Source organism: Rhinoderma darwinii, chromosome 5 (assembly GCF_050947455.1).
Source record: "Rhinoderma darwinii isolate aRhiDar2 chromosome 5, aRhiDar2.hap1, whole genome shotgun sequence".
Lineage (NCBI taxonomy): Eukaryota > Metazoa > Chordata > Amphibia > Anura > Rhinodermatidae > Rhinoderma > Rhinoderma darwinii.
Genome location: NC_134691.1, coordinates 246,052,934 through 246,078,930, shown reverse-complemented (window position 1 = coordinate 246,078,930; position 25,997 = coordinate 246,052,934). Strand labels below are relative to the sequence as shown.

Below are 25,997 nucleotides of genomic sequence, written 5' to 3'. Positions count from 1 at the left end.
CAAGGAACAGGATTTCACCATATTTTTTGTATGTGCCATTAATATATTTATATAAGTTAATCATGTCCCCCCTTAGTCGTCTTTTTTCAAGGCTAAATAGGTTTAATTCTTTCAATCTTTCCTCATAACTTACATTCTCCATGCCCCTAATTAGCTTCGTTGCTCTTCTTTGTATTTTTTCCAACTCCAGGGCATCCTTTCTATGAACTGGAGCCCAGAACTGAACTGCATATTCTAGATGAGGCCTCACTAATGCTTTGTAAAGTGGTAATATTACATCCCTGTCCCGTGAGTCCATGCCTCTTTTAATACACGACAATATCCTGCTGGCCTTTGAAGCAGCTGATTGACACTGCATGCTGTTATTGAGTTTATGATTTACAAGAACACCCAGATCCTTCTCAACAAGTGAATCCGCCAGTGTAGCTCCCCCTAGGACATATGCTGCATGCAGGTTGTTGGTACCCAGATGCATAACTTTACATTTATCTACATTAAACTTCATCTGCCAAGTGGACGCCCAAACACTTAGTTTGTTTAAATCTGCCTGCAATTCATGAGCATCTTCCATAGACTGAACTATTTTACATAGCTTGGTGTCATCTGCAAAAATAGAAATAGTGCTATTAATCCCATCCTCTATATCATTAATAAATAAGTTGAATAATAGTGGTCCCAGCACTGAACCCTGGGGTACACCACTTATTACTGGGGACCATTCAGAGTAGGAATCATTGACCACAACTCTCTGGATACGGTCCGGAGAGCACTGGCACCGGCTACATCAGCTGCTCTTTCTTCTGTTGTATATACAGAGCTAAAGAACCCATTTAGTAACTCTGCCTTCTCTTGATCCCCTGTGATCAACTCCCCATTACCACTATCTAGGGGTCCTACATGTTCAGACCTTGGCTTTTTAGCATTTATATACTTGAAGAATTTTTTGGGATTTGTTTTACTATCCTTGGCCACCTGCCTTTCATTTTGTATTTTTGCTAATTTTATTACCTTTTTACATATATATTCTGTATATATTCTCAATAGCGGTTTATTTTTTGTTAGCGGTAGTGTAGATATATATATGTAGATATATATATATATATATATATATATATACACACACGAGTTAGTGTGTGTATGTGTGTATATGTGTGTGTATATATATATATATATATATATATATATATATACACACTACCGTTCAAAAGTTTAGGGTCATTTAGAAATTTCCTTATTTTTGAAAGAAAAGCACAGTTTTTTTCAATGAAGAGAGCATTAAATTAATCAGAAATACATTCTATACATTGTTAATGTGCTAAATGACTATTCTAGCTGCAAACGTCTGGTTTTTAATGCAATATCTACATAGGTGTATAGAGGCCCATTTCCAGCAACCATGACTCCAGTGTTCTAATGGTACATTGTGTTTGCTAACTATGTTAGAAGGCTAATGGATGATTAGAAAACACTTGAAAACTCTTGTGCAATTATGTTAGCACCGCTGTAAACAGTTTTGCTGTTTAGAGGAGCTATAAAACTGACTTTCCTTTGAGCTAGTTGAGAATCTGGAGCATTACATTTGTGGGTTCGATTAAACTCTCAAAATGGCTAGAGAAAGAGAGCTTTCATCTGAAACTCAACAGTCTATTCTTGTTCTTAGAAATAAAGGCTATTCCATGCGAGAAATTGCCAAGAAACTGAAGATTTCCTACAACGGTGTGTACTACTCCCTTCAGAGGACAGCACAAACAGGCTCTAACCAGAGTAGAAAGAGAAGTGGGAGGCCTCGCTGCACAACTGAGCAACAAGACAAGTACTTTAGAGTCTCTAGTTTGAGAAATAGACGCCTCACATGTCCTCAATTGGCAGCTTCATTAAATAGTACCTGCAAAACGCCAGTGTCAACGTCTACAGTGAAGAAGCGACTCCGGGATGCTGGCCTTCAGGGCAGAGTGGCAAAGAAAAAGCCATATCTGAGACTGGCTAATAAAAGGAAAAGATTAATATGGGCAAAAGCACACAGACATTGGACAGAGGAAGATTTAAAAAAGTGTTATGGACAGACGAATCGAAGTTTGAGGTGTTTGGATCACACAGAAGAACATTTGTGAGACGCAGAACAACTGAAAAGATGCTGGAAGAGTGCCCGACGCCATCTGTCAAGCATGATGGAGGTAATGTGATGGTCTGGGGTTGCTTTGGTGCTGGTAAAGTGGGAGATTTGTACAAGGTAAAAGGGATTTTGAATAAGGAAGGCTATCACTCCATTTTGCAACGCCATGCCATACCCTGTGGACAGCGCTTGATTGGAGCCAATTTCATCTTACAACAGGACAATGACCCAAAGCACACCTCCAAATTATGCAAGAACTATTTAGGGAAGAAGCAGGCAGCTGGTATTCTATCTGTAATGGAGTGGCCAGCGCAGTCACCAGATCTCAACACCATAGCGCTGTTGTGGGAGCAGCTTGACCGTATGGTACGCAAGAAGTGCCCATCAAACTAATCCAACTTGTGGGAGAGGCTTCTGGAAGCATGGGGTGAAATTTCTCCCGATTACCTCAGCAAATTAACCGCTAGAATGGCAAAAGTCTGCAATGCTGTAATTGCTGCAAATGGAGCATTCTTTGACGACAGCAAAGTTTGAAGGAGAAAATTATTTCAAATAAAAATAATTATTTCTAACCTTGTCAATGTCTTGACTATATTTTCTAATCATTTTGCAACTCATTTGATAAATATAAGTTTGAGTTGGAAAACACAAAATTGTCTGGGTGACCCCAAAATTTTGAACGGTAGTGTGTGTGTATATATATATATTTAGATACGCTATATATATAATATGTTATAAAAGAATATATATAAAAAAATAATAAACAAATAAAAATAGTGACGACATGGCGAGGAAGTTATTTAGTTCTGAGGAGGCATGCGCCATACTGTGGTCAAGTCTGAGACCGCATCAGAGATGGAACCTGTTTTAGGCAGTGTCGATGATAGCGTCACTTCAGGTTCATCTTCAGGGGACGTTATCCCTGACGCAGTAGAAACAGCGGAACATGAAAGCGCAGGGCCTAGTAGCGCTGTAGCACGGGACAGCCCGATCCCTCCAGTACAGGCTCTTGTATGGGCACCTGCTCCATCTTTTGGGCCTACAATCCACAGGTTTACTGCCACTCCTGGCATAACTATGGATAATGCAAATTTTGTCCAAATGGATTACTTCCATTTATTTATTACAGACCTCCTAAATCTCATTGTCCACGAAACTAATTTATATGCCGCTCAATATATAACGCAGAAACCTTCATCCACCCATGCCAGAGATTGGACACCTACCAAATTGCAGGAATTTAAAAAAAAATAATTGGGGCTCACCCTAAATATGGGTATTGTAAAAAAGCCCTACATTAGGTCTTACTGGTCAACAAGACCTGCCCAAGCCACCCCAGTGTATTCTGCAGTAATACCCAGGTCTCGTTATGAAACAATAATGAGGTTCCTCCACTTCAATGACAATGCACAGGCCCCCCCAGGTACCGATGCAAACCGTGATCGGTTGTTCAAAATAAGACCGCTAATAAATTCCCTCTATTTCTGCAACTCTACACTCCTGAGCAGAATGTAAGTGTGGAAAAATCCCTCCTCAACTTCCATGGAAGACTTAGCTTTTGCCAATATCTACCTTCCAAAAGGGCAAGATATGGCGTTAAGCTTTATAAATTGTGTGAATGCGGGTCAGGATATACTACCGCCTTGAGAATTTATGAAGGGGGGGACCGCTCAATAAATGTTCCTGGATGCACCCCTGATCTTTCTACCAGCATTAAAATTGTGTGGGAGATAATGCAGCGTCTGCTTCACAAGGGGTACCACCTGTACTGCGATAATTTTTATTCCATTGTGCACCTGTTTAGGCATTTGCATGTTGCAGGGACCGGGGCATGTGGTACCATGCTCAAAAACCGAATTGGTTTTCCGCAGCAATTAGTGGGGAAGAGCATGGTAAAGGGGGACCCCTGTTCTTATGCATCTGAGGAATTGCTGGCGGTCAAGTACAGGGATTGCAAAGATGTGTATGTGCTAACCACGATTCATACCGCAGGAACAGTGGCAGTGAGGGAAAGGGGGGGGGGGCAACATCGGACAAGCACAAACCAGTGAGCGTGTCCGAATATAACCAGTACATAGAGGGGGGTGGATTTAAGCAACCAGGTTCTACAGCCCTATTTAGTGAAATGCAAAACAATAACCTGGTACAAAAAAGTGCCTATTTATCTTCTACAGGTGGCAATCCACAATTCATTTGTGCTCTATAAAAAAAACAGAGGCAGAGGCACGTATCTGGATTTCCAGGAGAAAATTATTGAAGGCCTCATATTTGACGTTCAGGCACCAGAGAATGCCCCCAGTCTGAGGATGTCAAACGACTGACTGAAAGACATTTTATCACTCACATTCCCCCAACACCAACTAGAAGCAACCCCCAGAAAAAGTGACGCGTCTGGAGAAAAGATGGGCGCCGCAAAGATTCCCGATATTTCTATCCCTCATGTCTTTCGCAACCAGGCCTGTGCATTCACCCATGTTTTAAAAAAAATACCATACTATTCTGAATTATTAGATTTTAGTTAATTAGTTGAAAATATATTTGCCCTACATTCCATTTTTATTTTTCCAATGATTTTACTCCAAGGTTAAGGGAGGGAATGGGTGGGGGGGGGGGGGTGGATGTCATGTTTGCATATTTTCTAAAGTTCATCTGCTGGAAAGCCCCATTTGCATAAACCTGCAATTTCTTATTTTAGGAAACCCAAAGAAATAAATTCCTATTATACCCCTAGATGAATATTTTGGGATTTATGCTTCAAGAGCAGATATTTTGAAAGCGTTATAGAAACGCAGCTGAGTTTTGTAAAACCATCTTTGAAAAATGGTCATTTGTGAAATAAGCTTCTTCTATCGTAAAAGCCCTCCTACATCTCTATGTGATAAATAAGGCCCACATATTTGGTATCCCCATGCACAGGAGAAGTGGCAGAATGTGAAAGGAGATGAATTTGGTCTGTGGTCCATACTGTATGTGAAAAATGCTAGCATAAACTGACGCATTTGCCCAAAAAATGCAAATTTTATTTTGTTCCATCTTATTCAAGAAACTTTCAGAAGAAAACTGGAATTTCTAAAAATATGATAAACCCCTTGAAGAAAACCTTGTGGGGTCTACTTGTGTGAATGAAATAATTTATGGAGTGTTTCTAATGTTTTAGTAGCATTAGGCCCCCCAGAAAACAGTATGCGGCTATAAAATCAAGTGCAGAATTTCTGGACCGAAAAGGGCAAAAAGCCTCCTTTTATGCCAAGCCCTGGCACATGCCCGCGCAGTGAATAAAGCACACATATTTGGTGTCCCCATGCACGGGAAAAGTGGCAGAATGTGAAAGGAAATAAATTTTGTTTGTGGCCCGTACTGTGTGTGAAAAATACTAGCATAAACTTACGCATTTGCTAAATTCTTGAATTTTTTTCGAATTTTGCCCACTTTAGAGAAAAAAATAAAAATTATGTATACTGACAAATGCCATTAAAAACAAGCCCTGTCTGTCCTTTAAAAAGGAGTGTAAAATTCAAAGATGAACTTTATTCACCTGCAGAGTTATAATCACCTAAAGAAGCGCATAGCAAAATTGTGATATTTTCTCTGGTCATTTAGATGTAAAACAGCCTAGTCCTTAACCCCTCCAAGCTCAGCGACGTACTATTGCGTCGTGCTAAGTGCATCGTTCGCGCTCAGCGACGGAATAGTACGTCTCGGGAGGAACGGCCATTTCGGCCTTTTTCCCCACACATACAGGAGCTGTGACAGCTGCTGTCTCGTACAACAGTTGCCGCAAGCTCCTTCAGCAGGGACCGATTGCTGTGTCCCCGCTGATTAACCCCTTGGAAGCCGCGTTCAATAGCGATCGCGGCTTCTTAGGGGTTAAACTAACATCGTCGGCCTGCTACACGATAGCGGCCGGCGATGGTGGCTATGGCAACCGGATGCCTAACAATGGCGTCCGACTATGCCATCTATGGAAGCCTAGTGAGTCCTGACTAAGTCAGGACCCACTATGCTTGCTGTTAGTGAGTAGCTGACAGCTGTAATACACTGCACTACGCATGTATAAAAAAGCGATCAGGGCCTTCTGCCCTCAAGTCCCCTGTGGGACAAAGTAATAAAGTAAAAAAAAGTTGTGTAAAAATACGAAAATAAAAGTTTTAAAAGTAACAAAAGTAAAAATCCCCCCTTTTCCCTTATCAGTCCTTTATTATTAATAAAAATAAATAAACAAATAAACTATACATAATTGGTATCGCCGCGTCCGTAACGGCCTGAACTACAAAAGTATTTTGTTATTTATCCCGCGCGACGAACGCCTTAAAACAAAATAATAATAAACCATACCAGAATCACAATTTTTTGGTTACTTCACTTCCCAAAAAATGGAATAAAAAGAGATCAAAAAGTCGCATGTACCTAAAAATGGTCCTGATCGAAACTACAGTTTGTTCCGCAAAAAAATAAGTACTCCCACGGCTTTATTGATGGGAAAAAAAAAAAACGCTCTGGCTTTTAGAATATGGCAACACAATATGTGCAAACGCCATAAGACATAAAAAAAACTATAAACATATGGTATCACAGTATTCGTATCGCCCCGCAGAATAAAGTGAATGTCATTTATAGCGCACGGTGAAAAAAAAATTGAATAAAAACAAATAGTAGAATTGATGTTTTTTAGTCACCACGACTCTTAAAAATAGAACAAAAACTGATCAAAAAGTTGCATGCACCCCATGAAAAATACAATGAATTCCTCAATGGGTATGGTTTCCAAAATGGGGTCACCTTTGGGGGGTTTCCACTGTTTTGGCACCACAAGACCTCTTCAATCCGGACATGGTACCTAATAAAAAGGAGGCCTTAAAATCCACTAGGTGCTCCTTTGCTTCGGAGGCTGGTGCTTCAGTCCATTATCACACTAGGGCCACATGTGGGATATTTCTCAAAACCGGAGAATCTGGGCAATAAGTATTGAGTTGTGTTTCTCGGGTAAAACCTTCCGTTTTACAGAAAAAAAATGGAATAAAAAGGATTTTCTGACAAAAAAATTAAATATGTAAATTTCACCTCTACTTTGCTTTAAATTCCGGAAAACGGAGACCCCTATTAGACCATTTCAGTGCCCGGTTTTCCCAAGCATACTCCCCCGAGAAGTGTATTTCTATTGAGGAGCCCTTGGTACATTTTAGGGAGGCTTCAATTCCGCCGGTACCTGCCGAGTAAGAAGGCAAGGTATAGCATGAAGATGTATAAGCTGTGCGAGAGTGCATCAGGGTATACCTACAAATTTAGGATATATGAAGGAAAGGACACCAGTATTCAGCCCCCAGAATGCCCCCCCCCCTTTACTGGGAATTAACGCAAAAATTGTGTGAGATTCGGTGCACCCACTGCTGGACCAGGGTTACCACCTCTACCTGGATAATTTTTATACCAGCGTCCCGCTCCAAGTGCCTCGCTTCCAGAAGTGTTACGGCATACGGCACTGCTAGAATAAATCTGAGAGGCCTCCCTAAGACTCTGCTTGGGCAAACACTCAGAAGGGGTGAGAGCTGGGCACAATCCAGCAGCAATATATTGTGTATCATGTACAAGAGAGATGCCACACCAGTACCCATGTATCTGTACGAGGTACCAGTACAGAGACCCCCACACCAGACTGCATTCTGGACTACAATAGGTACATGGGAGGGGTCGACTTGTCAGATCAAGTCCTGAAGCCCTACAGCACAATGCGATGTGGTATAAGAAGTTGGCCGTGCACATCATACAGATGGTATAGGTACAATGCGTACGTGCAACGTAGATGTGCAGGCCAGATGGGAACTTTCCTGGAATTTCAAGAGGTGGTTATCAAGAACCTAATCTTTAGGGACCAAGAAGGGGGGCACTCAGTACTTCTGGAAGCGAGATCACATGCATCGTACCAGGGCAACACTTTCCAGAAGTTCCCCAAACTGGCAAGAAGGGAAAAAGTCAAAAGAGGTTCAAAATCTGCTATAAGAGGGGGATAAGGTAGGACACAATATACCAATGCGACACGTGTCCCGAAAAACCAGGGCTTTGTATGAAAGTGTTATGTATCATACATCCATTGATTTTCAATCTACCCCAGTTTTACTTACCCTGATGCACTCCGCACAGCTTATCCCCCTCATCTTTCCGCTCTGGGCCCTGCTTTGTGCCCAGGCAGCTGTTAACAGCCACATTTAGGGTATTTCCGTACCCGGGAGAGCCCACATTACAGTTAATGGGATGTATGTCTCCGGTGGCGCATGCTGGGCGCAATATATCGGACACTGAAATGGCATATATGTATAGAACATTGCAAATCTCACTCTGCACCATCTGCTGCGCATTATCATTTACACAATACCTGTGGGGTCAAAATGCTCACTACACCTCTAGATGAATGCCTTAAGGCGTGTCGTTTTTGAAATGGGGTCACTTCTCGGGGGTTTCAACTGTACTGGTACCTCAGGGGCTTCTGCATACATGACTTAGCACCAGAAAATCCACAGTAGGCCAAGTGGTGGTCCTTTCATTCTGAGCCTTCCCATGGGTCCAAACGTCAGTTTATCACCACAAATGGGGTATTGCCGCACTCAGGACAAATTTAACAACAAAATTGGGTATTTTATTCCTTGTGAAAATAAGAAATTTTGAGCCAAAACAACATCTTATTGGAAAAAAATGTTTTTTTTTAAATTCACAGCCCAATTCAAATAAATTCTGTGAAAAAACAGTAGGGTCTAAATGGTCACAACACCCATAAATGAATTCCTTGAGGGGTGTAGTTTCCAAAACGGTGGTCACTTCCATTGCTTTGATACCTCTGTGGCTCTGCAAATGCGACATGGCACCCGAAAACCAATCCAGTAAAATCTGGACTCCAAAGAACACATAGCGCTACTTTCCTTCTGATCCCTCCCATGGGCCCAAACGGCAGTTTATCACCACAAATTGGGTATTGTGGACTCAGGACAAATTGGGCAACAAAATGGGGCCTTTTGTTCCCTGTGAAAATAAGAAATTTTGATAAAAAAATGACATCTTATTGGAAAATGTCATTTTTTAAATTTCACAGCCCAATTCAAATACGCGCTGTGAAAAAACTGTGGTGTCAAAATGGTAACTACCACCATAAATGAATTCCTTGAGGGGTGCAGTTTCCAAAATGGGTTCACTTTTGGGGGATTCCTACTGTTTTGCCACCTCAACACCTCTTCAAACCTGGCATGCTGCCTAAAATATATTCTAATAAAAAAGAAGCCCCAAAATGCACTAGGTGCTCCATTGCTTCTGAGGCCTGTGTTCTAGTCGACGAGCACACTAGAGCCACATGTGGAACATTTCTAAAAATTGCAGAATCTGGACAATACATATTTAGTAGTGTTTCTCTGGTAAAACTTTCTGTGTTACAGAACAAAATTGAATAAAATTGAAATTCAGCAAGAAAAATGAACTTTGCAAATTTCACCACCACTTTGCTTTAATCCCTGTGAAATGCCTAAAGGGTTAAAAAAAACTTTCTAAATGCTGTTCTGAATACTTTGAGGGGTCCAGTTTTTAAAATGGGGTGTTTTATGGGGGTTTCTAATACATAGGCCCCTCAAAGCCACTTCAGAACTAAACAGGTGCCTTAAAAAAAGGCTTTTGAAATTTTCTTAAAAATATGAGAAATTGCTGTTTATGTTCTATGCCTTGTAACGTCCAAGAAAAATAAAAGAATGTTCAAAAAACTATGCCAATCTAAGGTAGACATATGGGAAATGTGAACTTGTAACTAATTTTGGTGGTATAACCATCTGTTTTACAAGCAGATGCATTTAAATTCAGAAAAATGCTATTTTTTAAAATTTGTTTCAAAATGTTGCAATTTTTAACAAATAAATACTGAATATATCGACCAAATTTTTCCACTAACATAAAGCCCAATATCTCACGAGAAAACACTCTCAGAATCGCTTGGATGAGCATTCCGCCGTTATTACCACATAAAGTGAAATATGTCAGATTTGAAAAATGGGCTCTGAGCCTTAAGGCCCAAAGTAGGCTGCGTCCTAACCCCTTTAGAGGCTCTGTCGCCAGTTTCTAAGTGCCCTATCTCCTACCTAATCTGATAGGCGCTGTAATGTAGATAACCGTGGTTTTTATTTTTAAAAATGATCATTTTTGAGCAAGTCATGAACAATTTTATTTATTTAGATTTATGCTAATTGAATGACCAACTGGGCGTTTTCTTACTTTTTACCAAGTGGGCGTTGTAAAGAGAAGTATATGACGCTGACCAATCAGCGTCATACACTTCTCTTCATTCATGTTTAGATGTACTCACAGCACAGCATGATCTCGCGAGATCACGTTTTTCTGTCATTCAAAGCGTGATTTCGCGAGATCACACTATGCTGTGAGTAAATCCCACAGAAACTTTACCGAAATGTCGGGAGTGCGAATAGACATCGTGTCCTGGCTGGAGGCGATGTCTATTCACTCTCAAGACACTTCGGTAAAGTTACTGTGGGAGTATGTGACAGCACAGCGTGATCTTGCGAAATCACGCTATGCTGTGAGTACAACTAAACATGAGTGAAGAGAATTGTATGACGCTGATTGGTCAGCGTCATATACTTCTCTTTACAACGCCCACTTGGTCAAAAGTTAAAAAACGCCCAGTTGGGCATTAAAGTGTAGCTAAACGTTCGACAAACTTCTGACATGTCATAGTGACATATCAGAAGTTTGTATTGGTGGGGGTCCGAGCAGTGACACCCCCACCAATCGCTAGAACGAAGCAGCTGAAGCGCTCAGCTGCTTCATGTCTGTTCGGCTATTTCTGGAAATAAATGTATCGGTAAAGGTAAGAAAGTCTATGAGCCCGTACACCGATTCAATTATTTCGGGAAAAGGTCGAACAGAAACTAAGCAGCTGAGCGCTCACACGAACGATTCAGCTGCTTCTTGCTAGCGATTGGTGGGGGTCTCCTTGCTCGGACCCCCACCAATACAAACTTTTGACATGTCACTATGACATGTCAGAAGTTTGTCGAACATTTAGCTACACTTTAAGAAACAAATTCGCATAAATCTAAAATTGTTCATAACTTGTTTAAAAATTATCGGTTTTCAAAATAAAAACCACTGTTATCTACATTTCAGATTAGGTATCGTATAGGGCACTTATAAACTGGCGACAGAGCCTCTTTAACTGGTTAATTGCTGTTAACCCTTTCAAGACCAGACTAATTTTCGTCTTTGCTCCCCGCCTTCAAAAAGGCATACAATTTTTATTTTTCCGTTGACACAGCCATATGAGGGCAGGACAAATTGTACTTTCTAATGGCACTATTTAATATAATGTGCGATATATTGGGCAGCTTGTAAAAAAATTCAGAATGTGGTGGAATTGGAAAAAAACTGCAGTTCCGCCATTTTCTTATGGATTCTGTTTTTACCATGTTCACTGTACGGTGAAAATGACACGTTACTTTTATTCTGCTGGTTAGGTCGATCACGGCGATACCAAATTTATATCAATATTTAAAATTTGAACGGTTGTAAAAAACAAAAACATTTTGCATCGCCATATTGTGACCCCCCGTAGCTCTCTTATATTTCTGTGTATAGAGCTGTGTAAGGCGTCTTTTTGTATGGGGAAAGATGTCGTTTTTATTTATACCATTTTGGGGAATGTCTCTGATCGCAAGCATTGCCGCTGGGTCCCTGCTGTGTAACACAACAGAGACCCAGCGGCTATGGCGTCCGCTTGGCTTCTGAGTGACAGGAGAGTGTTAACAGCATCTTAGACAAGATTGCTTCCCCTCATAATAATGTACAGAAAAAAAAAAGAAACATCTACAAATCAAAAAATAAAAGATTAGAAAAAAGATTAATATCTGTATCAATATCTTGTTTTAATTCGGGGAAAAAAAAATATATAGGCGATACATTCCCTTTATTACATGAGGTCCATTGCTTTTTTTTTTTTCAGGAAGAACGTTCAAAGTGGAAATCCACTGAGACGTTTATATAACCTGATCTTTTTATGTCTAGGTTTTACATTACATTCCAAGTTGCAATTTGTAGACATCGTCTATTTCCATGGTGCTACATTTCTGTACCATCAATAGCTACATACACAAACAAGGAAGAACAAGTAACTATTATTAATGCATTAATGTTTAATGTGTTCTCTCCCAGTATTTAGTATAAGCAAAGCAGAAAACGGTATGAGTTAGCATAACCTAGTCTCATCTGTAGGTTGACATTTGCAACGGTATATGATATTGCCAGTCTTTCCCATATATATATATATATATATATATATATATATATATATATATATATATATATATATATATATATATATACATACTACCGTTCAAAAGTTTGGGGTCACCCAGACTATTTGGTCTTTTCCATGAAAACTCAAACTTATATTTATCAAAAGAGTTGTAAAATGATTAGAAAATATAGTCAAGACATTGACAAGGTTAGAAATAATGATTTTTATTTTAAATAATAATTTTCTCCTTCAAACTTTGCTTTCGTCAAAGAATGCTCCATTTGCAGCAATTGCAGCATTGCAGACCTTTGGCATTCTAGCTGTTAATTTGCTGAGGTAATCGGGAGAAATTTCACCCCATGCTTCCAGAAGCCCCTCCCACAAGTTGGATTGGCTTGATGGGCACTTCTTGCGTACCATACGGTCAAGCTGCTCCCACAACAGCTCTATGGGGTTGAGATCTGGTGACTGCGCTGGCCACTCCATTACAGATAGAATACCAGCTGCCTGCTTCTTCCCTAAATAGTTCTTGCATAATTTGGAGGTGTGATTTGGGTCATTGTCCTGTTGTAGGATGAAATTGGCTCCAATCAAGCGCTGTCCACAGGGTATGGCATGGCGTTGCAAAATGGAGTGATAGCCTTCCTTATTCAAAATCCCTTTTACCTTGTACAAATCTCCCACTTTACCAGCACCAAAGCAACCCCAGACCATCACATTACCTCCACCATGCTTGACAGATGGCGTCAGGCACTCTTCCAGCATCTTTTCAGTTGTTCTGCGTCTCACAAATGTTCTTCTGTGTGATCCAAACACCGCAAACTTCGATTAGTCTGTCCATAACACTTTTTTCCAATCTTCCTCTGTCCAATGTCTGTGTGCTTTTGCCCATATTAATTTTTTCCTTTTATTAGCCAGTCTCAGATATGGCTTTTTCTTTGCCACTCTGCCCTGAAGGCCAGCATCCCGGAGTCGCCTCTTCACTGTAGACATTGACACTGGCGTTTTGCGGGTACTATTTAATGAAGCTGCCAGTTGAGGACCTGTGAGGCGTCCATTTTTCAAACTAGAGACTCTAATGTACTTTTCTTGTTGCTCAGTTGTGCAGCGGGGCCTCCCACTTCTCTTTCTACTCTGGTTAGAGCCTGTTTGTGCTGTCCTCTAAAGGGAGTAGTACACACCGTTGTAGGAAATCTTCAGTTTCTTTGGAATTTCTCGCATGGAATAGCCTTCATTTCTAAGAACAAGAATAGACTGTCGAGTTTCACATGAAAGCTCTCTTTTTCTAGCCATTTTGAGAGTTTAATCGAACCCACAAATGTAATGCTCCAGATTCTCAACGAGCTCAAGGGAAGGTCCGTTTTATAGCTCCTCTAAACAGCAAAACTGTTTACAGCGGTGCTAACATAATTGCACAAGGGTTTTCAAGTGTTTTATAATCATCCATTAGCCTTCTAACACAGTTCGCAAACACAATGTACCATGAGAACACTGGAGTGATGGTTGCTGGAAATGGGCCTCTATACACCTATGTAGATATTGCATTAAAAACCAGACATTTGCAGCTAGAATAGTCATTTAGCACATTAACAATGTATAGAGTGTATTTCTGATTAATTTAATGTTATCTTCATTGAAAAAAAACTGTGCTTTTCTTTCAAAAATAAGGAAATTTCTAAGTGACCCTAAACTTTTGAACGGTAGTGTATATGGTAAAACTATAAGTATAAGTCCTGGAACTGTTATCTTCTGTCTCAGTTGGGTGACAGACAATTTTACCTCTATTACAGCTCACACAATGGCTGTCACCGACCTTTACCAGTCATAATCAGCAAAGTCCTAGTTATGCAGTGATATATGAGGGAGGGCTGTATTATTGTATAACTAGGCAGATTTGTCACTTGGAGGTCTGGGAAAGCTAATTGACAACCCCGTTTGATAGAGGCTGTATTGGTTGTCACCCAAATTTCCCAGAAACTGATCTAGCTAATAACTGAATATATGAAAAGGACAAGATAAGGCCTTATAGGATGTCATAAAATACTAATTGGATGGTCCAGATGCTCGAACCCCTTTAAGGCTATGGTCACACAGGGCTGATACACTGTGTATCCACCCTGAGCGCTGCAGGGAATTCTGGCCGGAATGTTCACTGCGGAAAACTGCACATAAAAAAATGTAAACACTGCAGCCCCTGATTGGCTGCAGTGCTCACATGGGATGAAATGCCATCCCAGGAGGCCAGCCTGAACGAAGAAGCACAGAATTCTGGGTAAGTATAAGGTTGGCTTTTGTTTTTTTTTTGAGTTGCGATTTTTGTGGCAGAATCGCAGCTTTTCCGCCGCAAAAATCTCAACAATTGATATTTGTTTTGGGTTTTACCTCCCATTGACTTCAATGGTGAAAACCCGCAAAGAAAAAGCAGCGAATACGCATATGCAATTGAAATGCTGCAGATTAAAAAAACGCACCGCAGTTCTATTTCGGAGCGTTTTTTACGCTAATTATTTGCGCAGCGTGTGGATGAGATTTGATCAAATCTGATCGACTTTGCTGCAACTGTATTAGGCTGCAGATTTTCCACAACTAAGTCCGTTGCGGAAAATCCGCAGTATTTACACTATGTTTGAACTTAAAGAGGCTCTGTCACCAGATTTTGCAACCCCTATCTGCTATTGCAGCAGATCGGCGCTGCAATGTAGATAAGAGTAACGTTTTTATTTTTAAAAAACGAGCATTTTTGGCTAAGTTATGCCCATTTTTGTATTTATGCAAATGAGGCTTGCTAAAGTCCAACTGGGCGTGTTTAAAGTAAAAGTCCCAACTGGGCGTGTATTATGTGTGTACATCGGGGCGTGTTTACTTCTTTTACTAGCTGGGCGTTGGGAATGGGAGTGTATGATGCTGACGAATCAGCATCATCCACTTCTGTTCGTTAACGCCCAGCTTCTGGCAGTGCAGAGAGACAGCGTGTTCTCGAGAGATCACGCTGTGTCTTCACTCACTTCCTTCCCCAGGTCCTGCATCGTGTCGGACGAGCGAGGACACATCGGCACCAGAGGCTACAGTTGATTCTGCAGCAGCATCTGCGTTTGCAGGTAAGTCGATGTAGCTACTTACCTGCAAACGTTGATGCTGCTGCAGAATCAACTGTAGCCTCTGGTGCCGATGTGGCCGACACGATGCAGGACCTGGGGCAGGAAGTGAGTGACGTCACAGCGTGATCTCTCGAGAACACGCTGTGTCTGCACTGCCAGAAGCTGGGCGTTGTGAAGAGAAGTGGATGATACTTCTCGTCAGAACGGCCAGCTAGTAAAAGAAGTAAACACGCCCAGATGTAACACACATAATACACACCCAGTTGTACTTTTACTGTAAACACGCCCAGTTGTACTTTAGAAAGCCTCATTTACATAAATATAAAAATGGCCATAACTTGGCCAAAAATGCTCGTTTTAAAAAAAACAAAACGTTACTCTTATCTCCATTGCAGCGCCGATCTGCTGCAATAGGAGATAGGGGTTGCAAAATCTGGTGACAGAGCCTCTTTAAGCATCTTCTAACAGAACACTAGAACATTTAATTGGGGGATTCCATTCCTAAATTGTGGAGCTACTGAACATTTTAGAGTGCCCAAATCCCTTTAGTGATTGACAGAGATTCCCTAGTTAAAATCGATGAAACTTTTTCCCTACTACCACACCACTGATTTTAGTTTTTGCTTATTGTATGTTCTTCATTTCTTGTAAGTAATTTTTTCTTACATTATGTTCTTTATGCCTAGTAAGTGAAACACATAGATGTCAGTGCATACTATTTACAAAGTACATGGAGAATATACCGACTAGTCACAGTAGCGGTTGGTTCTAAATAGCGCTCTTTGTTAGGCTTTACCAACAGAATAAATCACTTATTGTGCTACATTAAATTGTCTGTTTATATTCACACAACTAAATACCTTGGGTGCTCTACATCGCTAGGTTCATGCATTACGGCTTGAAGCTGATGTTCCATAGAACTTTTCCTATTGATCAACAGTAGTTGTCCTTGGCAGCCTAAGGGGATTTCAACAGTGGCATAACTACCCCGGTAGCAGCCGCCAGCCGACATGCCCCCCCATATGCTCGGTGGTGCCGCCACTAGCAGCCGTTATTGCTGCTACAGCGGTAGCGCCGCTACTATGTGGCCCGCGCCGCAAGCGTCCAACAAGTATGGGCCGGGCGACACAGGCCCTCTCATGCCTGTAGGTGTCGCTTTCACCGGAGGGGGCCCCTATATACAAGTGGGTCTATATGTGAGCCACTATCTATAGGGGGGTCCATATGTGGGGCACTATCTACAGGGTGGTCTATATGTGGGGCACTATATACAGGGGGAGCTATATGTGAGACACTATACAGTGGTGGGCTATATGTAGAGCACTATCTATAGGGGAGCTATTTTAAAGGCACTTTCTATAGGGGTGGGCTATATGTGGGACACTACATACAGGGGTGGATTACCTGTGGGGCACTAGCAATGGGGTGGCTATATCTGGGGCACTGTCTATAGAGGTGGGCTATATCTGGAGCACTATCTATAGGGGAAGCTATATGTAGCATGGTGGCTCAGTGGTTAGCACTATTGAGTTGCAGCTCTGGAGTGCATATGTGGGCACTATCTACAGGGGCTGTATGTGGGACACTATCTACAGGGGCTTCTATGTAGGTCACTATCTACAGAGGCTCTATGGGGGTCACTATCTACAGGGGGCTATGGCGGCACTAACTACAGGGGGCACGGTGTGTGTGACAGTGTATGGTACTATTATAATCAGGGACACAGTGTATGGCGATTTTATAGTTAGAGGTGCAAGAGGTGTTGAGAATTTTAACTTTGTTTATAGGTGCAGAAATGTTTTAAAAGTGAAGCTGAAGCGGAAAACTGCAGAAATGGGTCATGGCCGGTAGAAATCCATCATAGATGTCTGGACCGGAGGGAGAAGAAAAGAACTAGAATCTGAGACGTCACTTAATGTAAATGTTTATTCTGCCTCTAATCAGCACTGTAGTCACTATGATCTGCAGCGAGATGATGGGTGGTATGATTTTTTTTTGGTGAAACCGTATCTCCCAGCATCTCACTGTTGTTCGGGCCATGCTGGGAGCTGTAGTTTTATGCCGTACAAACCTATACGGCAGGGGTTGCACTAAATTGAGCTGTATTTGTTGTGGTGCTGTATATATGTACTGATCTTGGTTCTGATGCTGTATGTAAGTACAGAGCTTGGTTTTGGTGCTGTATATATGTATGAGATTGGTTTTGGTGCTGTGTATATATGCAATGAGTTTCGTTCTGGTGCTGTATATATGTACTGAGCTTGATTCTGGGGATGTATTTATGTACTGAGATTGGTTCTGGTACTGTATATATGTTCTGAGCTTGGTTCTAGTGCTGTATATATGTGCTGAGCTTTGTTCTGGTGCTGTTTATATGTCAGATCTTGGTTCTAGTGCTGTATTTATGTACTGATCTTGGTTGTGGTACTGTATATATGTCAGAGCTTGGTTCTGGATCTGTAGTTATATAGGATATATTTATAATAACAAAATTGCAGGGCAGATGGAATTGTTCTCAATTCATTGTATATTTAATGGGAATCTGTCAGGTAGTTTTAACCCCTTGAACCGCCACTATGCGTTGATACATGAACTGACAACATTTCCAAACATTCCCTTGTATGTTTTTTTCAGATGCAGCAAAATTCTTAAAATCCACTTTTAAAACGGCGCACACTATGTTAATTACTCATTAGAGGGACATGGGGCGGTGCCGCTATCCTGAAGAGTCACATACAGTGAAGGAAATAAGTATTTGATCCCTTGCTGATTTTGTAAGTTTGCCCACTGTCAAAGTCATGAACAGTCTAGAATTTTTAGGCTAGGTTAATTTTACCAGTGAGAGAGAGATTATATAAAAAAAAAAAAAATCACATAGTCAAAATTATATATATTTATTTGCATTGTGCACAGAGAAATAAGTATTTGATCCCTTTGGCAAACAAGACTTAATACTTGGTGGCAAGCACAGCAGTCAGACGTTTTTTGTAGTTGATGATGAGGTTTGCACACATGTTAGATGGAATTTTGGCCCACTCCTCTTTGCAGATCATCTGTAAATCAAAGTATTATTTCAAGCTTTATATGTAAATAACTTTCCGCTTCAAAGGAGACTTCAGTCAAAAAAGATCCCTAATGAAATTGAATATGCTGCATACTACGTCTTATGCCTAAATAAACATATTGACAAAATGTACATTCTGTTTCTTGTAATTAACTCCTATATGGGAAGGAAATTGCAAATGTAGGCTGAGGTGACCACAGCCTTGGTCCACTTTTAAAGGACCATAGCAGTGGTCACCTATCTGTGACATGGCAGTTTTAATATCAGAGCGACGCTGAAGCCCAGGGAAAGGTAAGCATGAAGTGGCATGTGTATTTATTACTCTCATGGTAAATGGGGGGGAAAGTTATAAATAAATGTTTCCATAACTTACATTAATTAGGGTGTTGATATATTAAGATTCATAACATCTTCTTTACATCTATATTTGCAGTTCTGTTCAGAATTAAACCAACCATCCCTACCTAACATTCGCAAGTGGAAAGGCGTCAGAGGATCGTGGAAGTGCGTGGTTTCTGAAAAGCCAACATCCAGCCTCACCGAGGTATTCAACATTCTTATTTCTGGTTGGCTTTAATTTGTTTGGCAGTCATTACGCCAGTGTTATTATTCTCGTTGTTTATTGGCATAGGATAGTTATCCGGCTGTTCTTTTTCAGAGTCCTGTAAAGCTGAGCCAGCTTAGGTCTGAAGTAGTGCAATAAATTGTGTTCATGTTTGGAATTATGTTTTTTTCTAAAATAAAAGGTGTCCTACCCAAGATTTTAAGCTATATTTCTAAACTGGTAGGAATTTTTTTTTTAAAACCTGGAACAAATTATACATCTCATACAAGATCCACTTGAAAAGATAACCACTCATGAAAAATATTAATCTTGAACTAAAATCAGACAGAAAAAAATAAAACATTTGCTAATAGCACGGATGGTGCATTTTTGGATGTGGTCATATTAACATAGCACTTTTAAGCACTCCTATTAGATATATTTTGGAACTGATTTTTTTTTTTTTTTTTAATGACATAATGTATACAACAAGTGGGTCCAAATGTGCAAAGTGTTTACAAAAAAACTGCTACCAGCAGAATGATTCCTTTAAATCCAACTGCCAATAAGTGGATGAATGTATAAGCAAAAAAATAAATACATGTTATTGTGCCACTAAGGAGCAAAAGACTGACTACACTGATTAATTAAAATGAATAACATCACCTCCGTTTGAATTAGAACTGACTGTGCATATTGAACCACGTGTGTGTATTGTATCCAGTGTTGCTCGTGGCTGCAGACCAGCGAGTCAAACTCTAAGCATAAGTGGTAAGCAACAGAGGTACATATTAGATTAAAAGGGTTGTATCAGAGCCCCCCCCCCGATATGTTTCGCTGTGCTATACAGCGTCCTCAGGGGTTCAGGGGCTTAATGATATTGCGCCGAAAATGCTGGGCTGTTTTTTAGAAAAAAACAGCCCAGCATTTTCGGCGCAATATCATTAAGCCCCTGAGGACGCTGTATAGCACAGCAAAACATATCGGGGGGGGGGGGGCTCTGATACAACCCTTTTAATCTAATATGTACCTCTGTTGCCTACCACTTATGCTTAGTGTTTGACTCGCTGGTCTGCAGCCACGAGCAGCACTGGATGCAATACACACACGTGGTTCAATATGCACAGTCAGTTCTAATTCAAACGGAGGTGATGTTATTCATTTTAATTAATCAGTGTAGTCAGTCTTTTGCTCCTTAGTGGCACAATAAAATGTATTTATTTTTTTGCTTATACATTCATCCACTTATTGGCAGTTGGATTTAAAGGAATCATTCTGCTGGTAGCAGTTTTTTGTAAATATATTGTCCCTGATTCCTACCAACTGCTGGGGTCATTTCTCCTTATGTGTAAATGTGCAAAGTGTGAACAAGGCCTTACATGGGGGTCCTGAATGTTACGCCATAAAAGTACAAAGGACTGTGGAGAGCAGAGTTCTAGCCCTGAGGATACTGCATGGCTGGGTTTACGAGCCGCAGAATTTACAAAGTATTGGTTCACACCAAACATCTGTTTGGATTTTAGGGCATGTTCTGTTGCGGGAATTAGTGTTTAGACGGAAATTAAAGCTGAAATTCTGTCCTTGAGATGTAAACCTCATGAAGGCTTAATGTTAATGAGAGTGCAACCATCAGTGATGAGTTTCAAATCTACTCCTTCTGATATTTTATCATGTTCGTGTGTTGTCCTTAGACCAGAAATGAAGCAAACATTGACATTTACATTTAATTCAGTTACTTCATGATTGGTGTCTTATATCCGATATAGCCAACCACTTCATTTTTCAGTACAGCAAAATCATACATTTTATTTCGGACCTAAAAGAATATACGGATATTATACAAAACAGTAATTACACTGGGATTCTAGGAAAGGCTCAACATAAATACAACACTCTACAAATACCTACAAAATATGAAATTGAGCAGAGTAAGCACCCATTCACTTCTATATACACACCTTCTATATATTTACGGGAAGGTGTCCATTCTATAGAAAGGCTCCGCAAAAGATAGGACATGTCCTGTTTTTTGCTTTTTACAGACAGTGCTCACATACTTTATATGGGAGCACAGCCCACAAATACGGACGGCTGTCCGCGGCCGGCTGTGCCCGTAATCACGGACCGTGGTTACAGACACGTTGTGTTCAGTGGGCGTAAGTAAGGAAACTTACAAAAGTACACGTATGAATGGACATAGAAATGGGAGATGAGAAGGCTTAAAAGGGGTTCCCCAGGGGTTAGGGGATATATACTAGGAGGAGCCATATGGAATCCATTAATGCAGGAGGGGGTGATGCTTCCGCAGTCACTGAATGTACACAGAACATAGCTGTGGGCATAGACAAATGCAGGGTGTCATCAGGATCAACAGTGCCATCAAAATATACATTTCCAGGAGCATTGCTTAACATGAGAGAGCAAAAAAAATCACTTGTAATGGTAGAAAATTACGACATGGGACTCTGAGGTAAAGAGAAGACGGTGGAGGATGTGCAAGGGCATCATGGGGGTTACTTCAGTGCCGGAGGATTCACTGGGACATTAATAGTGCCGCAAAAGATGAGCGCAAATGAAGGACAATCGAGAGTGAGAGCATATGGAAATAGGGGTGAGAGGTGCAATGACCCCAAGTGTTTCGTTTTTTTGGGGGTATTTTTGGTTTGATAGCATATTGTATATCACATGCCAGTATTAATTGTGACAGACCGTACATTGTCTGTGTTAAAGCTTATTGGTACTCCCCACATTAAATTTGCCCAATTTATTCCTTTCACCACGTTGGTCAAGTGGAATGATCAAATAAAAAGCTTTTACTTGCAATGAATTGCATATTGACCTGCATGGGAAGACAATGGCTAACGATGCTATTTCAAGCAGCCATCACTTATGAGAGGAGATGCAATCTTTGCATTGTTGATGAGTGCGCTTACTTGGCAGGAAGTTTGCTTGTCAATAATACCACTTTAATGGAATATTATTGATTAAGCAACTACCGTATATTGTTTCAGCATTTGGCAGTGGCATCATTTCTTTTAATAGTTTACAAAGTGCTTGAGATCATCTTCTTGGGGACAAATGTACATACTATTTCTGTCTGCTTGACTAAATAGCATTTTAAGAATACTTGCTTTCTCTGGAAATGTGAAGAAAGTAGGACACATGAAAAATGAGCAAAGTTGCAATAAAAAACTAAATATTAAAACACAGCGTGTGGTTAATGGGTCCATTAACATAGACTATGTCTATGAAAAGTCCGATTTTACTTTTTGTAAGTTTGAATATTAATTTCATGGATTGAATCGTATGAGTTCATTCCAATGACTTATTCCAAAGAGCATGCTGTCCTTGGATCAAATCAGGTGTTATTGATTTAATCTGGCACATAACAAATATGTCAGTTCAACATGAAAGGCAGTGCAGCTACATTAGATTCCTTCGAAGATTCCATGTAACTTAAGTTAGGTTGAAACACCGTTTTTGACTTCCGTTTAATGTGTACACCGAGAAGAGCTCTCAACATATACGTTAAATGGAGGCTATGGCGGATGCCTAACCGTGGCATCAGTCACCCATAGGCAATAATGGCATCCATTTAACAGATGTCATAAAAATCTATTGAAAATCCCATGATTTATCCATTAAATGGATGCCTGTGCAGATGCCATATGTTGGCATCCGTCACTTATAGGCTAATATGGTATCTGTTTAATGGATACGTTTTTTTTACAAGATACTACAGTATGAAATAGCATCCAAAAGGACACTGTTTTGTCCCCTGTCTGACCTATGACAATACCAAGAGGGTGAATAATATGTAGTTAAAACTTAAATATTAATACGTCCTGTGCTTTTCAACAGATTTTTTTGGCATATCTGTTAAATCAATGCCGTTATTGCCTATGGGTGACAGATGACACTGTCAGGCATCCGTCATAGCCTCCGTTTAACGTATATGTTGGGAGCTCTTCTCGGCGTACACGTCAAACGGAAGTAAAAAACAGAGTGTATTTGTATTATTAAACGTTATACTTATTTGTATTATTAATTAAAAGTTATGTTTTAACTACATATTATTCACCCTCTATAATGGTGGGGGTAGGGAAACAGACAAGTGAGCCCTAATCTACCCGCCACTCAGTCCCTGCCTACTTGCAACGACCCGCCCTAGGCGACGGGGTACAACTGGGCGACGGTCCCTACGCTCAGTAAGTGCACAACAGACAAGGGTACACAAAGCTAAGGGAAAAGGGGCAGTTGCCCACGGCAACACCGTGAGCAACAAGAGTGGTGAATGAGCCGAGTCAAACCAGGAGTGTACGAGGTACGAAACGCAGAGCAGGAGAGTAGTCAGTAAGCCAGGGTCAGTATGAAGCAGGGTCAAATAGTTAGAAGCTGCAGCAGGGCCAGGAAACCACACGAGAAGAATCACAAGCAAGGAGGAACAGGAAAAGCAGGTATAAATAGACAGAGGGCGGGAGCTAGCTCCGTCTGGCCAGGCTGTGATAGGCTCTCCCACTCCTAAGCCTGCCATCCTGAGTGGTGGAAGATGGAGTCAGTCTCACAGACATAGAAGCAGGTGCAGACTGATTACCTATGGGCGTATACACAGAAGCTGTGCCTGGCAGATCCTTTACAGTACCCCCCCCTTTTATGAGGGGCCACCGGACCCTTTCTAGGTGGCCCTGGTTTATTGGGGAAACGAAGGTGGAACTTCCTGACCAATACCCCAGCGTGAACATCCCGGGCGGGTACCCAAGTCCTCTCCTCAGGCCCGTATCCTCTCCAATGGACCAGGTACTGGAGGGAGCCTTGGACCATCTTGCTGTCCACAATCTTGGCCACCTCGAATTCCACCCCCTCAGGGGTGAGAACGGGGACAGGAGGTTTCCTCGAGGGAGCCAAGGACGGGGAGCAGCGTTTAAGGAGGGAGGCATGAAACACGTTGTGTATTCGAAGAGATGGGGGCAACTCCAGTCGGAAGGAGACAGGATTGAGGACTTCAATGACCTTATACGGCCCAATAAACCGGGGAGCAAACTTCTTGGACGGGACCTTAAGGCGCAAGTTCTTAGACGATAACCACACCAGATCCTCGACCATAAACAAGGGGTTAGCAGAACGTCTTCTATCAGCCTGAGTTTTTTGTATGCTCTGGGACGCCTCTAGGTTCTTCTGAACCTGGGCCCAGACTGTGCACAGTTCCCGATGAACGACCCATACCTCGGGATTGTTGGAACTACCAGGTGAAACGGAGGAGAACCGTGGATTAAACCCAAAATTACTGAAAAAGGGGGAGACCCCTGACGAGTTACTGACCCGGTTATTAAGGGAAAATTCGGTGAGGGGAATGAATGAGACCCAATCATATTGACAGTCAGAGATAAAACACCTTAAATATTGTTCTAGAGACTGATTAGTCCTCTCGGTTTGGCCATTAGTTTCAGGATGGAAGGCAGAGGAGAAGGACAGATCAATCTCCAACTTTTTACAGAAGGCCCTCCAAAACAATGAAACAAATTGTACCCCTCTGTCCGAAACAATATTGACAGGGACCCCATGGAGACGCAGGATGTGTTTGACAAACAAGGTAGCTAACGTCTTAGCATTGGGTAGTTTCTTGAGGGGCACAAAGTGGCACATCTTACTGAAGCGGTCTACTACAACCCACACCACCGACTTGCCTTGAGATGGAGGCAAATCGGTGATAAAATCCATGGAGATATGGGTCCAAGGTCTCTGGGGAATGGGCAAAGAACGTAGTAAGCCCGCTGGTCGGGACCTGGGAGTCTTGGACCTAGCACAAACCTCACAAGCGGCGACTTAGGCCTTAACGTCTTTAGGCAACCCAGGCCACCAATAGTTTCTGGCAATGAGGTGCTTGGTACCCAGGATGCCTGGATGACCAGATAGTGCGGAGTCATGATTTTCCCTAAGTACCCTTAGCCGGAATTGCAGGGGAACAAACAGCTTGTTCTCAGGAAGGTTCCAGGGAGCTGAACCTTGATCAGCCGCAATTTCAGAGACTAAATCAGAATCAATAGAAGAAATGATTATACCTGGAGGCAAAATACAAGCAGGATCTTCCTCCGAAGGAGGGCTGGCCATGAAGCTACGCGACAGTGCATCAGCCTTAATATTTTTAGACCCAGCCCTCTAGGTAACCAAAAAGTTGAATCTGGTAAAAAATAGCGCCCATCGAGCTTGTCTCGGGTTTAGCCTCCGGGCAGATTCTAGGAAAACCAGATTCTTGTGGTCGGTAAGGACCGTTACCTGGTGCCTAGCCTCCTCCAGGAAGTGGCGCCACTCTTCAAATGCCCATTTAATGGCTAAGAGTTCGCGGTTGCCAATATCATAGTTAATCTCAGTGGGCGAAAACTTCCTGGAGAAGTAGGCACAGGGACGGAGATGGGTGAGGGACCTGGTACCCTGGGACAAGACAGCCCCCACTCCCACCTCGAATGTGTCAACCTCCACGATAAATGGCTCCATTTGGTTGGGCTGAACCAGCACCGGGGCCGAGATAAAGCACTAGCCTGGACAGCCTCAGGAGGCCAGTGGAGGAGATCAGCACCTTTGCGAGTGAGGTCCGTAAGAGGCTTAGCGATGACCGAGAAGTTAGCAATAAACCTCCTGTAATAATTAGCGAACCCCAAGAAGCACTGTAACAACTTCAGGGAGGCAGGTTGGACCCATTCCGCCACAGCCTGGACCTTGGCGGGGTCCATGCGGAATTCATGAGGAGTGAGGATTTGACCCAAAAATGGTATCTCCTGCACCCCAAACACACATTTTTCGGTCTTCGCAAACAGTTTGTTTTCCTGAAGGACCTGGAGCACCTTCCTGACATGCTCAATGTGGGAGGACCAGTCCTTGGAAAACACAAGTATGTCATCAAG

General features: G+C 41.6%; 1 protein-coding gene across 2 annotated transcripts in view; it reads left to right on the top strand.

Annotated features, from left to right (window-relative positions):
* The window catches only part of EEPD1 (endonuclease/exonuclease/phosphatase family domain containing 1), a 282,048-nt gene that overhangs the window by 187,433 nt on the left and 68,618 nt on the right, over window positions 1-25,997 (top strand). For both annotated transcript variants that reach the window (XM_075827028.1, XM_075827027.1), the window contains exon 3: window positions 18,988-19,098. In XM_075827028.1, coding sequence (XP_075683143.1) covers window positions 18,988-19,098 — 111 coding nt within the window. The remainder of the gene's footprint in view (window positions 1-18,987; window positions 19,099-25,997) is intronic.